Source organism: Harpia harpyja, chromosome 7 (assembly GCF_026419915.1).
Source record: "Harpia harpyja isolate bHarHar1 chromosome 7, bHarHar1 primary haplotype, whole genome shotgun sequence".
NCBI lineage: Eukaryota > Metazoa > Chordata > Aves > Accipitriformes > Accipitridae > Harpia > Harpia harpyja.
The window spans coordinates 32,842,510-32,860,003 of NC_068946.1; the positions used below are offsets into that span (position 1 = coordinate 32,842,510).

At 37.7% G+C, this 17,494-nt stretch overlaps 1 protein-coding gene across 1 annotated transcript in view; it reads left to right on the top strand.

Annotated features, from left to right (window-relative positions):
• CHN1 (chimerin 1) overlaps nt 1-17,494 on the top strand; it is a 105,547-nt gene that overhangs the window by 21,502 nt on the left and 66,551 nt on the right. The window contains exons 3-6 of the mRNA XM_052792133.1: nt 1,637-1,675; nt 5,298-5,353; nt 12,900-12,931; nt 13,814-13,927. Coding sequence (XP_052648093.1) covers nt 1,637-1,675; nt 5,298-5,353; nt 12,900-12,931; nt 13,814-13,927 — 241 coding nt within the window. The remainder of the gene's footprint in view (nt 1-1,636; nt 1,676-5,297; nt 5,354-12,899; nt 12,932-13,813; nt 13,928-17,494) is intronic.

A 17,494-nucleotide genomic window follows, 5' to 3' on the forward strand; every position in this document is an offset into this window, starting at 1 on the left:
CAATGCTTCTGGAATGAATCGACTTGCACTGCCTTAATTAAAGGTATCAAAGTAGGAATGAATAACCATGGCTGCATCTGTTGCTGCTGATTTTCTTTCACTGACATAGTATAGTGCGGGCTACTGAAGGTCTCTGTGCGGATTCGAGGTGCTCTGGCCGATCCCCAGGACATGGTAGTGCATCTGCTGAACCTTCCAAAGCTCAAAACCTATCATATTCTGGGGGATGGCAGTTTGACCAAGTGCTACCTTAATAATAAAGTCATAATGAATTGTATTTATAAAACCCACTGCCACCGAAGTAGTCTGTAAGGACTGCACCCTCTTCATGCATAGTGCTAAAATACAAGGTAAAAAATCGAGCAAAATGATAGCTCAGAGCAGAGAGTGTGCTGGGTGGGTCTGGGGAGGGTATGGGCAAGTCTGTGCCAATTAAACTGGAAAATATTTCATTCCACTAAGCTCTAATTTAGAGATATTTTGTAGGTGGGAGAGATGGACTATAGCAAGTAGCTGAAGAAGGCAGATTGCTTATCCTAAGGGGAGGCAAAGCAAAATCTTTTCCCAGCTTCAGGCTCAGTGTTGGAGGCCTTAGGGAGTCTCAAATGGAGATGACACTCAGGCCAAAATTCAAGCAACACATTCCCAGATTGCTTGATCTTTACGTAACCTCATAATAAAAACTAGAAATTAGGGTTTTGTTGGATGCAGCAAGTAGTTCCAGTGAGCAGACAATTGCAAACAGAGCTCAGAAATGAATGCTGCAGTGAGAAGAGGCTTCAAACAGCAAGGTGGGCTGTGTGGTTGTCTCAACTTACAACCCTGTGGTGTAATGAGTACTGAGTAACTCCTACCAGCTCCAAGGCAGATAAGCACAGCATCTTGCAGAAAGCCTCAGTACCTTGTAGCATCAGAAATGAAGCTGGTCAGAGTGGTAAAACAGTGGATCAGAGACAAAGTTTGCAACAGAGCCCTGAGCTGAAAATGTCAGATCAGTTGTCAGCAAGTCATAAGGGTGACAAGAAACACTGGGATTTTTTTTTTTTTTTAATTTTATTTGAGAATTAAAATTTGAGGTTAGAAATATGCTGGTACTTTTAATACATACTGACTGCTTCCAAGTAGTATGAAAAAAACCCCTCCTTTTTTGCAAAATATTTCATAGTACTTACATACTCCGATTTTATTTTAGGAGTTGTTAATTCCTATCCAGAAGAGGAAAAAGCTAATGGCAGGAATAAATTGGATGAAAACTGGTTTATCGGAATATAAATTGAGATTAAAAAAATCTTTCTGGTGTAATTTAAAAGGGAACTTATGGATATATACATAGTAAAACAATATGCATTCCCCTTCCCCCCCACAGTATTTTGGCTTCTGATCTGCATGTTTGCCATTTTGCAAATGTATTTCTAGAGTTTTTATTCTAGCTGGCTAAAGAAAATACCTTTTCGTATTTTCAGTTTAAGTAAAGAGGGGGAACTTTTAAAATGTTGTTCTATACTCTGATCATAAAAAATAATTTTAGAACCTACGTGCAATATTTATCTTACTGAATCTGCAAGTGCTTCTGTGGGGTTATTTCTGTGTTAAAGTATTTCCAACGCAACATTAAGATTTTTTGTTTTTCTTTCAGATACTGATGAATACAGACCACCTGTTTGGAAATCTTATTGTAAGTATCTCAACGGATTTTTTTTTTTTTTTTTTTTTTTTCCAAGCTCAGAGGGAGCTGGCCTTGCAGGCTGCCTTAGTCAGGTGTGCAAGGCAGTAGTCCAGGCATGTTGGCCTGAGATCAGAGCACCACTCCCTTGGGAATTTCACAACTTGCTGGTTTTCGTTCCTAATAAAATAAAAAAAACCTCAACACCCTCACCCCCCCCGCCAAAAAAAAAACCAAACCCAAAACAACAATCTTACATTTTTAAATACAAAAAAATTCCGTGTAAAGGAATGACCTGTTGTTTGGCAGCACTGATGGAGGTTCAGTGAGATTGAAGAGAACACCTGAGACAAATGACACCGTAGCAAAACGTCGTAGCTTCCCACAGTGTCTCACCTCTAAACTCTACTTCTTTGTAGACAGAAAAGCTAAGGTGCGAGACATTTTGAGACTTGAGGAACCACAGCAAGAAAGAGTCTTCTGTTAAAAGCAGATTTCGAAAGCAGAATGTTTGCGTGTTTAACACACTTAACAGTTTAGGGATGTCAGACTTACATTTGCATTTTCTTTTGTATATATTCCCAAGGCTTGGTGTCTTCAGGCTAAAGAGATTTGCTCAAGCAACATTTCACATGATGAAAATGTTGCTCTCTAAAGGCTGGGGAGATTTAGCACCTGAGAAAATGCAGTTATTTCAAAAAGGTTTCCATCCTGCAGTGGGAGATTGTTTTCAATCAGAGATTTTGGATTGGTCTTAAAGGCTTGGTGAAAACCATATTTAGAAAGAGAGTAAGTGTAAGAGAGCAGATTAAAGTATTTTTGTCAGCTAAAATATACGTAGTAGAATTAAATGAGCATTAGAAAAACAGCTGTTCTGTCACCTAGACCAGTCTTCTGTTAATGACTCACAGAGGTCAGTTGTTTCTGTTCTGTCCCTGCCATTGCCAACCTGATGCATTCAAAAATCACAGTTAGGCCTTAAAACTCATAAATCGGCCTTCTTGTTTGGGTTTGGTTTCCAATTTTTGAGTTGTTAAAGTGATCATGAGTTACATAGTCAAGATCTTCTATGCAATATGAGCATTAGATGACTTCTGTAAATGAGAACATGTCTCATAAGAAATTTCAAAGAGCTTAGGCTGTAAGTAAATAGTCAGATATTGTGAAATTTGTAGTAAAAATTACAGGAGTTGGCAAAACTGCTTACACCTTAACAGTCTAGGAATGTCAGGGTCTCTTAAAATACATTTATGTTAATTGAAGAAAATAGAAAGGCAACGTCTAAAAAAAGGCTGAAGGCTTTTAATTTGTCCACCTTGAGTGTTTTCTTTAGATGGATGACTTTGAACAGCTTTTAATAATTGCTAACATATGCAATTGCTGTCATGTAATTGAGATGGCTGGGACCTTGGTCTTTTTGCGAATCTGGTGGCAAAGCCTGTCTGTGCCTTTTGAATCATTATATATTATACCAGTAGCTTGTCATATGCCAAGTCAGCCACTTAATATTAAAGAATTTGCACACTGAATGATTTGAACAAGCTTTTTTCTTGCAGTGGAGGGCTAAAAGATAAATCTGAGACATTTCACTCCTTGGTATTAAACATCATTAGTCATGATTGCGATACATTTTCATACTTGTTACCAAGATCTGTGTATTTTGCTCCCAGTTGTAAGCATTAACAATGAATCACAGCTCTGTACCTTCTGTGAGCTCGGGGAACACTGCCTCTTTGTCTGGTTTATTCCATGCCATAATCTGTAACAGGGGGGTCCAACCTCTCTAATACCAAGTCTTCATTGGCACCTTGCCAGGAGCTGAAGGCTTGGGCGTGTGCAAATGTGTATATACCCACTCTCCTACACTGTCATGCTTTGCCATAGTGAACCCTTCCCATGGTTCAGAATGAAGTGCAGAGTCATGGGGTTTGATTATATTTCTGTCTCATGATGGATGAAGTGGAATGTCTTGTTTGACTTCCCTGGCGATAATTACAGCAAGGAAACTGGTGTTGAACAGTTTGAATTGCATACATCAATTAGAGGAGGAGGAATGGGCATCCTGTTTTGTAATTTAACTAGTCTACCTGCTGTGCTTCTGACTGGAAGAGGAGAAAGGTACTGCCTTTGGAGAAGAGGAATTTCCTTCCAGAAAATCGTTTCAGCCTGGCTTGAAGTAAGGTGGGAAACAGTTCTCAGTTTTTAGCCAATTTTGGCAGAGCATGCTGATTGTGATTCTCCACTGCTCTTCTGTGAAATTCAGAGAAATCCATATTTGCTCTGTGATTTTTTTTTTCCTTTGAACTTGTCCACATCTAATTCTGAGAACTGTAGAGTCAAGGTCCAGTGCCATCAAATATGACTTTTACAACAGAAGCTAGGGAATCTGTGTGCTGGCAAAATAAATGGTCATGCTATGCTGGAAATGAAAATTACTGGTTTTTATACTAGTGTGCTGTTCTTCATCACTTGCAAAAATCATTTTTGTAATACCAATACAGAATGGTAAGGATTGATTTTAGTAACGTCAGGAAAAACCATTAGGTTTTTTGTTTGGAACAAAGGGAGTGAATTTTTCCATTTTATCTTATGATTGCCATATCATCGGGCATCTTGCCATTTGCTCAGTTCCCATATAACTTAGCACATAAATACAGCATTTGTCAGTGGAAAAGACTCGTGATCAAATGAGAAGTGTAATGAAGTCAAATCTTACTGGTTAAATCAATCTATGATCTTATTACCTGAAGAAGGTGACAGCACATGTTATTAGACCTTGGTGTTAGTACTAATGATCGAAACAAAATTTTATTTTAAAAGATTACAATTCCAAATATCCATTTTATCAGTTCTAGAGTACTATTCAAATACTGACTTAGTGTTGACAGCCTCATTTTGAAGGTGACTTGCCAAACCAAACTCTTTTTGGGATAGAAGTTGAAAGTCACTCCTATAAGAAAGTCTACACATTAGTACCATTACATTTACAACTGGCTCCTAAGAGGCTTATTTAAAAAAAAGAAAAAAAGACAAAAAGAGGGAGGGAAGATACTAGTAAGTGCATGTCATAATTTGGGCCTTAAATGTTTTACTCTGCTACTCAACTCCTGATTTCTTTAGATCTGCAAATGCAAAGGCCATTTCTCTCTCTGTTCAGGAAGGTCATCACTGACCAGTGGCAAAAGCAGAGGGTTTGATTCTGCAAAGTTCTGAATGATTCTTGTAAAGTCTTGACATATTTCAGGTGACTGAGTGTGTGCCCAGCGTAGTAGGATGGGATTCCATCTGCTTACTGAAGAAAGTCTGACAGCAGCCTGATTTGACATATAATAAAATTTAATTTGTGTTTGTCATGATTCCTTTTCTGATCTAGTTGATGGAATCTTGACTGGTCTCACCTAGTTACTCCATAGTACTTGATCAATTTAATTGTAAAGATCATCAGTAATCCCATTTTGGCTAGCAACATTCTTTTTTCTGACCACATGTAAGTAATTTTTGAGACCTTCATATATGTATCCTTGCATTAAATCTTGCAGAAAGTCGTCTTTATTTAAACAGCAATATTTAGTGTTAAAATGCCTAACTTAAATGATTCTGTATTAATCAGAATTTAACTTCTGCCTTCTCCCAGTGTATCAGTTGCAACAGGAAGCTCCCCATCCTAGAAGGATAACCTGCACTCGTGAGGTGGGTATTATAAAGGTTCAGTTTTATAGAGTCCAGTAATTCCAAGTCTATACTTAATGGTGTCTAACCCAAACAGCAGTTCCCTGGGACACTTGGTGCCATGATTAGAGTAAGTAGCCTTGGGGGCACTGGTACCTGGAAATCCATTTGATCTAAAAATAAAATTAAAAAGCATTTTGGGTATGATGTGTATACCAGAGAATCATTTACTGGTTTTTGATTCTTAGGTACATGGAAACATGCCTTTTCTCCTCCTTTTTGGGTCAGAAATTCACAGAAGCAAGAGCAGAGCTGTACAGGGGAACTATGCACCTGTTTGTACAGCCATTGCTGCTAGATGTGTGCAATAAATCAACAGAGGGAAGACTGAAACCTCCTCTGGTTCTGTTATTTGAGTCGTAGTACTTAAGACTCATTAATACTAGTAGCTAAGCTATGCAGAGCCACAGATTTTAAGGATCCAAATAGTAACAACGGGTTCCTGTTGATACACAGTGATACAGAAGCACCTGCTCATGGGGTCAGTTGTTGTGGCAGACCGCAAATTGCTAGTGTACCCTGAGCTGCCATCCAGCAGCGCAGCACCTCTCCAGAGCTGTGGTGCTGGAGGGTTTAACTGATACCAAACATCCGTGCTAGCAAGATTTTACTCATAACTGCGTCTCTCTTGCAGCTTCCGTTAGGAACCTGGGAAGCATTAATTTCAATTTCAAAAATGCTGAAATGTTAGGGTTGACTTGTTAAGCAGTATTACAAAACACAGCTCTTGCTGAATAACCACTGAAAGTTATTACATTGCTGCAATAGAACTTAAGCATTTTTAATGTGCCAAGAGAAAGGAAATTAATCTTTGAAATATGTTAGTCACTTTGACGTAGTATTACATACAGAGGGACATAGCACTGTCAGGAACATTAATAGCTTACAGTCTAGATCACAAGGAGGATTACTTTACAGAATTAAACAGGCATTTCTGTGTCATCTTTTCAAATGCCCAATTGTGATTCTGTGAAGAAGTATGTCAATTTTTAAGATAAAAAGTAGAGACTTAACAGAAGTGAAATACTGCATTTAGTGGAAGCACTCTTGTTTTCCTTTGTTAATTTGATAGATTTGTATTTTTATAAAAAGTATAGCTATAGCTGATTGCACTTAAGCAAGACATAGCTATAGGAAAGAACAATACATGAATTTTACAAGAAGCATTGTAGAAAAAGGTTTTGTTTTAACCAGTGTTTCCACTATTAATGAGGGTCCAAGCAGTGGTATTCTTGTTAAGGTTGTTGTGCAGATATCTTGTGTACATCAAATAAGGTGGGATGGAGCTTTGAAGGAGAGATGTATAGAAGATAAGATCTGAGCTGTGAAAAAAATGGAGGTTTTCCAGTTTTTTATTCCCATTGCAACATTATTAGGAAGGTTCTCTTCTATTTTGTGTTCCCTATGATAGGGTTTTTCATTACCTTAATATACAAAATATCTGAAGTCTTGTAGGAGCTTAGTCTTACAATACAGGTTTGTGATTGTATAGAGACTGTACAGAGTGCTCACCTGGATAGGATGAAGTATTTTACTCCCTGCCTCCAAGGGATTGTGTTTATTGTTGTTAAGTGCTGTTGAACAGTTGCTTTTTCCTTCCTCTCCTCAAAAGTATTTCACTGGTGGAAGAAGTGCTGGTGTGTGTGTAGGTATATATATATATGCATATTGTAAAATGTATGAGGGCTGTTTGGTAGCCTTCTGACACTGTTCACTGAGGTGCTGACATTATGCCTGTACAATCACTGTAGTCTTTTATTTGCTGAGTCTTATCTCGGAGCTCTGCTATTGTTTACTCATGTAGTGACAAACCTACAGTGTATGCTTATAAAGTTGCCTGGCTCTTGTGGTGATGAGCAACAGTTCTTCAGTTTCTTCAGTTAGATGCTTTGAGAGCCTCAGTTGTGAATGTTTTAATTCCTACAGAATTAGAATCTTCATTTTTCTATATACCTTTTGGTTTCTTTAAAAAAAAAAAAACAACAACAAACAAACAAAAAACCATAATAGAAATGTAAGGAGTGGGAAAGTACCATCACATTAAGGAAATCTTACAGCAGATAACTTAACAATTGTAATTGTTTTGCATGTCGACTGCACAATGCATATGTACCCTGTAGTCAGGGAAAAACTGTAAACTGATAAAGGGGTCCAGCATATTCAATAAGATCTGTTGGCACTATATCCCGTGCTAGTTTGACTGCAGAGAACTGCTTTGGGGTCTTTCTGCTCTAGGTGATCAGAAGTCACTAGCAAATTTTTTACTAAGTTCTCCTTCGCAGTATTTCTTAGAATGCTATTAGCCTATCCAGTCAGATAAACAGAGATATAAATGTGTATTTGGTATCTGAAAATCAAAATGTCTCCTGCCTCTGGAGTGCTGGAAATCCTTCAGCTATTGATCTGATCCAGACTGGCTTCTTTTTAGAATCAAACAAGAGACCTACTCTTGCCAGCCAAATATAAAAGCAACTGTGTAAAGCTTCTTCAAATACGAATCACACTGACCGCTATAATTTTCTCATCCTTGTTATCACTGAATTGTAATACTGTTAATTATAAAATTTTATTAGCTATTATACAGGTGGCAAATTGAAAAGTTGGACTGGTTTAGGGAGGAAAATTTGCTGTGGGTGAGTGGTGTCCTGCATGAACTAATCATCCAAGCTCTTTGGAGGGTATCTGAGCTTACTGCATCCCTACATAGAGAGGTCCTCCTCATCTAATTCTATAAGAAGGTAGTCTGTTAGAGTCAATGGGGAACTGGCAAAAGTACCACAAGCAATCAAAATACTCTGCTAAGTCTTGTCATCACTGAAGAAAGAAATGCAACACATTAGTAGTGTCTATAATATCATATTTTCATTAATTTATTCCAAAACAAGATTATAACATATGACAAACTTTAAGTGTAAAACTTTCCCTGTGCCAGAGGGAACAAAAAAAGAAGAGACATTCTGTGTTCTAAAATAGCTTTATCCTAGCCCCTGAGCTGCAGAGTAAACCTGTGTCTGCACCATGAACATTGTTGTAGGAACTGAGAAATAAAATCTGCAGATTTTAGAAACTAGTGAGAACTGAACTAAAGAAAATAGAGCTATGAAAGGATCAGTCAGTTGCAGGTATTTAGCTGCAGAACAGAACATGTTAAATACACATTTTCTCATTAAAGAATCCATTTACCAAAACAAAGCTTTGAAGCTTATTTTTACCTAATAAAGGTAAAATTGAAAGAATACATTATCAGTATGCATTTTCCTATTTCTGCATTAATTCGTTATAATGCAGGTAAGTGTTTTTCATTATAAGTATTGAACAATTTATGCAGCTGAGCCAGTTTCGAAGTGAAAATATATTCAGCGAGCAGTAACGTGTTTAACCTTTCTCTCTGGTCTCAGCCTCTCCTGCTAGTGTTGAGCTTTGTGATCTGCTCTTTCTCAGCTGGGTTTCTATTAGCAGCCATGTGTGAGTCAGTGGGGAGCAGAAGCTTTTCCTAAGTGGTTGAATTATTCGGCTGTGTAAACAAATTCATAAATATTAGGAAGAGAATTTTGGTCCAGAGAACATCAAAGAGGTCAGTGGGAGGGAACAACATGTAATTTGGTAACATATTAGCACCTAAATTGCTCCTCTTGCCTTATTGTATTCCACTTGTTGACATAAGCAAGAGTGATGATTAGGGGAAAAAGCACTTGTTAAAGAATAATTGGAAATCACACCATAAAAATGCAAAGGCACGTGTTGTACAAGTGCTGATACTGAGAGGTGTATTCAACGGAATGACCTACTTAACATGAAATGCTTCTCAAATACAGAGAATTCAAGTTTCTGCTCTATTACACCAGTTTCATATCAGAGCAACACACAGATCAGTGGAGTGACACTGAGGTAAAAAGAGCATTGCATTCATTTGGGATTTTTTTATTGTGAAGGTGCAGCAGAGCCAAGGCTTTTAACACTGTATGATGTTCATTTGTAAACTTGATGATTCCATAACATTCTAAGGATGTTTGACTTCTGCGTGAGGCTTACATCCAAATTGTAATGTTGTTTGTCCAATTAATATTGTATTACCTCCCTGGAACTTGTATTTGCTGTGCATATAATCTTTTATAGACACATGTGTGTGCGTGCACATGCAGGCATATTTATAGCATCCTTGCCTCCTATATGAAGGCACTCCACGATAAATTTTAAATAACTATGTTTGAAAAAATATCAAACAGACAAATGATGGAGATAATTAAAATCACTGGCCTTTTCCATCCTATTGGGAGGCTTCGTCGTAATTCCGTGCTAGTAGTTAACAAGCCTGTTAAACAGCATCTCTATGTAGTCTTGTGAAAATGGCCTCTGTGAGTAGTCAAGAAACGTAGCATAGAGTGGGCATATATAATCCACATCCTTGTTAGAGCTGTTCTCAAAGATGGCTTTACCTGTATGATATTCACCCAGAATGACTTCCCAACTTTCATGGTAACTAAGCTCTTTTCCAAAGGAATGGCTACTGTAAGGCACTTGCCAAATCTGCTCCATTTATCTGTTGATAAACTTGGTTTCATTGGCTTCATGCCTCAGTTTGAATAAATCAGGAACAAAACAATGGTGGATATCTTGCTGACCTTTGTGTTTCTTGCAGGTATCATAGTGAGACCTGAATCTTTCCTGTGGCCTCTGCATCAGTGCTATACAAATAAGCACATTGAAAACAAATATCTCACAATTTTTTTTTCTAAGTTAGAAGCAGTTTTTAAAACTGTACCAAACACAGGCTAAACAAACCACAATAGGAAATGTTTCCCATAAATAAAAAGTCCTGAGAAGTCCAAAGACTTAGCATTCAGCTGATCTTCACTGGATACAGAGAAAATGAAGTAGCAAAGGCTGCCTCTACTCACGCTCAATGATACTTTGGTCCAAAAATACTGCCAGATCAGAAAGAAACTCTGCAGAGGATAATTACACTGTATTGTCAGCTAACAGCTTTACTTAAAATGACCGATTTCTTGCCACTGCTTTGATTTTATTTAGAAATGTATTTCCTGTCTTAGGTGGGTTTTAGTTCCAGTCCAGATGGATGTTTTGGTTTTGTCTCCTTAACTTAAGGCTGACTGAGTGTGAAAGTTAGGGTAATGAAGCTTCCGAACTGTTTTGGCTTTCAGTGCTCATGTGCAACTGGAGGATACATGGGTGCCTGCAATTGCAATTTGTAGAAATACAGTCTGGCAGGAACTTTGTGAAGTCCAGGCGGACACAAAAGATCAAGAAAGCTGCATGTCACTTCTAGTTCTGGTGCAGCTAAGGATACCTGAAGTAAGAACGAATGCTACGCCGCCGTTTATGCCTAAGTTGCCATGAGTATAGTTGGTGTAACGACACTTGTAGGAAGCATTACAGAAAGCTGGGGAACAGTGTTTACTGTATGGTAAACTTGGCGTATGGGAAATCAGCGTGTTTTCCTAAGTTCACATGCACTGCACTAAGTGTGTACGTAGCCCAGCTAATTCTGAGTGAATTAGAAGGCCCCTGCTGAGTTCTGATGGAGTTGCCTTAGAGTCTAAATGTATGCATTCAGTCAAGATGTCAAAAAGCCCTAATACTATCATAAATTTAAAAAATTATGAAAAAAAACCAGAACACCAAAAACCAGGCAATATAACTCAATGAATTGGGGTTCCAGTTGCACTGAGCCTTATACAAGCAAACAGTGTTACACATCAACATTTATACTGAAGTTTTTGTGACTTGGTAGAACTGATTAGTAGAGACTCAATGTTAACAGAAGTGGTTATTTTCCTCTTTAACTCATCATTCACCAAGATGAACTGCAAACCCAGCTACAATTGCCTGGAAGTCCAGCAGAGCTTTTCTCTGATGCTTTGCTCCAGTCATCTACAAGTTCACATTTTCAAATGTTTGCACACAGAGTATAATATTATAATTTGTCTTAGGATTTGCAAGTACTCTGAAGATGCCCTGTCACATTACTAATTCATTTCCAGTTCTGTCATATAAATTCACTGTATTCACTGAGATAAATATAAAATCTCAATAGGCAGACAACACAATCTTACCCACGACAGGATTCTTTAACAACTGCCTGAGTCTAGTGTCTTGTCTTGAGGATTTATTTAGGAATTGTTGCAAGCTTCTATAACAACAACAATAAAATGTTTTCGCTTTTTCTCTGTTCATATTGCTGTCTTCCTATTGAAGAAATAGCCTACATTTAACAAAAAATATGTAAGACTTTTTTTTCTTTTTTGGAATGATCCAGTCTTTTCAGGCCCTTTGAAAATAGTTATCACATTGGTCAACTCTTGTTTGCTGTTAGGTAGGAAAAGAAAATCTTTTAGAGCATTATAAATCTTTCCAGTGATGGAATGATTTTTCAAAAGTGATGAACCATCACAATAGCTTTTTATTTGCTGGGAATGTGGAAGAGTTGTGATTAGACTGTACACCAGGATGTATTTTTCATGGTTTTGGACATCTGAAATCTTTTACACTCCACTGAGATAACTGGAGAGAAGTGCTAATTTTAATAGGCTTTTTTCTGAAAAGATGGAAAAAAGAAACTGAAGTGGCAGTTTACTGTGAGTGTTTTGTGTTTTATTATAGCTGGATCGTTTTATACTCTTGTAGTTCAGGTTGTATAATTGTTGAATTTTACTCCCCAAAGAGTTTTTCCTCCTTTAAATTTAGCAAGGATGGATAATCTGGTGGTTTAGATTATTGAGCTGATTTCTGGGAGGTCTGCAGTTCCTCACTTGTCTCTAAACTTCCTGGACAATTGCAGATTAGTTACTTTGTCTGAAATACTTAGGAGGCAGATTGTGTTCTGACACCCTTGCATGTTGTGTGCATTTACACTGTATGGTCTCTAGAGCATGGACAGGCTGGTGTTACACAGCATAACGCATGCATACCTGTTGCGGTCTTTTAGGTGATACTACAGATCACACAGTTTAGTGAAGTCAAGAAGTGCAAGACTTAGGCACTTGATCGTTTAATCTACCACTTGCCCTCACTCTGAGGGGATATGGTAGTGGCTTAATTTCTAGCAGCAGTGGCACCAACAGCTCTGTGATGGAAGATAAACTTGTAAATTTAAGAGTTTTATAGATATTTCACTGTATTAGTGCACTTAACAATATAGCACACTTACACCCATGGAATGAATCTTTTGTTTCCCCTTTTTGGCAATTTGTACAAGCAATACTTAATGCCATCAGTTTGTATTAGCAGAGCCCTGAGAATGACATGATCCAAGCAGCTCATTCTTTCTCGCTCTGTTTTAAGCCATTCAGAAGTACAGTGTTTCCCAAAGGTTTGCCTTTGGTTTCCCTATATTCCACACACAGGGAAAATCCTGGGATAGTAGGCGATTTTTGTCTGTACTTTCACATTATATCCCTTTCTATTTTTAATACTATATTATGGACAGTATGCTTACTGTATGGGTTCACTTGTTATGAAACATTACAATTTCTGTTGTTTCTTCTAGGTAGAGAACAGACCCAAATATTATGGAAGAGAGTAAGTAACATACATCTCTGAAAGTGATTTATCCAGACATGTTTGTTAATAATAGTTACAGAAGAGTTGCAAGTGTTTGCTCTGGGCCCCTTGTTTCTTCTGTGTGTTTTACAGCAGTGTGTCTTGCTCACCATCAGATTATTATTGCAGTACCTTCACTTTTGTCTGCCTAAAATTACAGCTGCATTTTCTGATGGATATGGATATCATTGAGTGCTACCTTAAGTGAGAAAAACATAGGTTTCTATACTTTCAAAGGGTTGTGTCTTTCTACCCCCACCTCCAGTTGGCTTTTGCAAAAGGTGTTTGTGTGCAGGAAAAAAAAGATTTGGATCACAAGTGCTATATAAGTGTACAGTATATATGTGTCTTCTATCACAGACTGCTAAGGCAAAGATGGTTAGATTGAGTGTGGGGAAACAAAGCAGATCTTATTTGTGTTTAATTTGGTAAAAGATGTGTAGTATTGCTAGGTTATTACACCAGTAATTACTGAGATTATATGCAATCCCCAAGATTTTAGCAAATTGCCATAATATCCCCGAATGCTGCAAAATGTTGGATTGCATGCCACTAGCACAAAACATGTGAAGCCAGCAGGAGAAAATGGATTTATTTCTACATAACAAATTGATAGATGCAGATTTAAAAAGCGATATACTTGTTTCATAGATATTTTTTCACAGAAGCCTTTCTAAACCATTTAAAATGACTTCAGATGCAGGCAGAAAGGGAGATTAATTTAAGGCATAGACTCCTGAAAATCAGTCATTTTTATGTTTGTTTCTTTCTTAATTACCATGGTTGTTGGTTTTTAAAAGAAGAGGAAAAAGTGATTTAAAAGTAAAAAGACATGTGTTTCAAAAAGTCTTTGTTCCTTAGATTCCATGGGATGATCTCAAGGGAGGAAGCTGACCAATTATTAAGTGTTGCAGAGGGAAGCTATCTCATTCGTGAAAGCCAACGGCAACTTGGAACCTACACTTTAGCATTAAGGTTGGTAATTAATACTTCATTTTTAAATTTATAGAATATTCAAAAGACTGTACTGTGTTGTTGACTTTAGTGCTTAAACTTACTGTGATTGTTTTAAGATTTTTCAAAAATCATGGTACTTTTTTACCCTAGTTACAGATTTGGTATCTTTAACCTTCCCTAACCCTTTCTGAAGTGTTAACATTCCTTACTGTTTGCACCATCAGGATAATAGCAATTGTGGTTTTGCTGGTGGTGCTTCATTTTGCCCTTCTCCCACTATGTTACAGATGTGACCCCATGTAGATGTTGGGAGAGCAGGCGGTCAAGAAATAAAAGGCATCTTCTGAGTTCACCTGACTAGTCTACTGTGGGTTACTTGCTAGCTAGCTAGCTAGCTGTTGCTGAAGAGCAATTGGTTCCCTCTAGTCCCTCTGTGGGATGGCCAATAAATCAGGAGGGGTTTTTTATCTGAACACCTGTTAGCTAACAATGTTTGCAGATCTGTTTCCTCGCTCTGCAAAATTCTGTCAAGTGGATCAGATATAAATAAAAAACTGAAATAAAAACTGAAATTAGAAAACAACTTAAATAGTTGTGAGTTTTAAATAGTTTAATTACTTCTATGATAATGGAGGTTATTTTGGCCTGGGCTGTACACCTAAGTACTCAGATGGGAGATGGTGATTATTAGCAATGTTTTGAAACTAAGTGGGACAGAAAAACATTGAAGGAGAAGATGCAGTTCCTGAAAGTTTTATATGGGTAAAATAAGATTACAATTAAAATAAGAATATCTTGAAATAATAGGTTGTGATGAATTAGTTCTCTTTTTTGGGGGGGGGGGAGGTATATGTTACTGAGATATTTGTTTTTGTAGTAATAAGATTCCAAATAGAAACATTATTGACATTTACACTGGTTTGCATTAACAATGTGAATAAATTGGTGTTGCTTATTAGGGCCTAATACTCCATTTCATCTACTTCTGCACTTGCAATATTCATTTAAAGCTAAAAAGAAGACAGTTGTCATAACACCTGGCTTGAAGACAGAACTCCTGCCCCTTGCTTCTGACAGTGCAGAAGGTACAGGGCCTATAGGCTGTGAAGGATGAAGCTGCTGAGTGTCTTGCAGGATGCATTGATATGGCTTGTTTTACAAATGCTCCTCCAGTCCAGCAGGTCAAAAGATGGGTCTTTTCTAGGTTTGATGGCATCTCTTTCAAACTGGAAAACCTTTTTGAAGGCAATGAAGTCTATTTTTACACCCAATAGAAAAGAGAATGGATAGCTGTTGGTGATCAATTTGGGAAACAGTTTCAAATGATAGCAAAGCTGTTATCATTGATTTATTTTGAGGAAATTCAGCATTTGGCAAAACACCTCAGAATCTGAAACTGCAGCACGTTGCAACCATTTCATTATGTTGAAGCACTGGCTGAATGACTTGTATATTAAGGGTGGTAGTCTGGGTGGCTGCTTTCCATCCCACAGCAAGTAATGCTCTATTGTCTTGATGCTGGCCTTTAAAGTACACGAATGAGGGTCTTTGCTCTCATACCTTAAGTGAAAGTTCTCTGAACTGCAGCGCTGTGTCTTCCACACGTGGGAATTCTGCCACTAGGATTTCTTTTTCTCTCTACTAGGAAGTGTAGCAGGAGTCTGTGTTTCCATTGACTGGAGGCAGAGTTTTGCTCAGTTTCCATTGTTCCTCTCCCTGGAATAATATATGCAGGATATACCCATTAGCCAGTATTCCCACTGACTGTGTTGCTGACCTTGTAGCATCTCTTAAAGACTAGGTAATTTCTGCAGTCTGTCTATTAATCCTGACTGTAAGAAGTTTGCTGTGATTGCCATGATGAGTTTATGTAATTTTACCGGTATTTGATAGCAGTTTTTGAGACCATGATTTGTATTTGTGTCACTACACTGGCAGACGGCAAAGGTAGCTCTGTCCGCAGCTTAGATAATCCCAGCAGGAATTTCAGAATGTCATCTCCTTGGCCAGAAACAGAGCTTGTCAGTAGGGTGGTATGTATGGGAAAAACCTTTCCAAGTTTGGTGGAAGGCTTTGATTGACTTCAGGGTCTCCAATTTCACCCTTTCTTTTCTAGCTGTGTGAATCAAATTTGGTTTTTTCATACTAGGCTTAAATGCCACTCAGTCGTTCAAGCAGTCATGTTAATTTTAAGATCACTTCTGTATGATTGTTGCTGTTCCTTCTTTACCTTTGTTTTACCCTTTAGAAGGTGTGGGAGAAAAGAAAACTTGGTCAGCTGTTAGTTTTATATAGCGAAACAGACACAGAACAGGATTCACATCATTTTACCAAGTTAACCCAACAATGCTGAAGAGGTGCTCTAATCCTGCAATAACTAACATAGTGACAAAACATAAAATGGAATATCCATGTTTTATGATTGTTTTTCAGGCATGCTTTGGAAAATGAATGGAAAATGTTGAGTAAAATTTAGATGTTTGAGGGTACCCATTGACTCTTGGCATAAATACTTGGTTCCCTCTGTATTTCTGTGTATCTACTGAATCTTTCTCTCACTGTGTGTGTTTGTTGCCTGATTTGTCTGTCTTTGACAGTCTGTCAATTGTGATTAGGACAAATTGGAAACTACCTATGAAGTGTGATTGCATCATAAAATCCCAGTTCATTGAGACCTAAAAGTCTTGTGGAAACATTGGGTAGGATCAGCTGCTGTGGAGACTGAGACAGGGTTGTTTCCTGGCCCGTAGTTTTTTCTTTTGGGTGGCAGGCAATTCAGTAATACAGACAGCTCAGCACGCCCAGCTCTGGCAGATGTCTTCTTCCTGTGTTTGTGTCAGTGTGCCTGGGAATCCTGAAAAACCCAGTGCATCCAGTCGTGAAGAGCAGTTTAGTGAAACAGGATCATAACCCTTTCTGTGGCAAGGTATGATGTCTCTGTAATGAAATATTTCCGGTCTTCATTTTGGCAATGGAAAAAACAAGCTTTTTGTGCTTTGTCCTGAGGACCCAAACCAGCCAACTCCTCAAATCATCATGGAAGAATTTGAATGCTACATTTGATTCCACCAGCTATTGTAGCTGATGTCTAAAATTTCCATGGTATGTTCATACCAGCCATTGGTGAAGTTTTGAATTTAGTTCCAATTGTAGTTCTGTTTGTCTAATATTTTGGTTTGGTGCTACTAAATTAAGTGAAGGCGCTGCATCCTCTGCATCCTTGGAATTCAAAAAGAAAGATATCCTGGTGTTTGTTGTTTGATTTATTTATTTTATATTACAGTTTATTTAATCAACTTCAACATCAGGTATCTGCTGTGTTGGTAAAGTTTCTAACATAGTTAAATTGGAAGTTAGAAAAAATGCTAAAAATAACCCTTTGGCTACAAAGCAAGCTAGATGAGACATAAAGGTAGAACTCAGAATCCTTATTATGACTGCCCAAACATATTTGTGAATACATCATCCTCTATGCTGCAAATCTGATAGAGATTAATGAACACTAGCTCAACTTTGTAAAGTGAGTATTTATCTTCTTCTGGAATTATTAAAGAAGATCACCTCACAGAGAGCTATATTATAGGG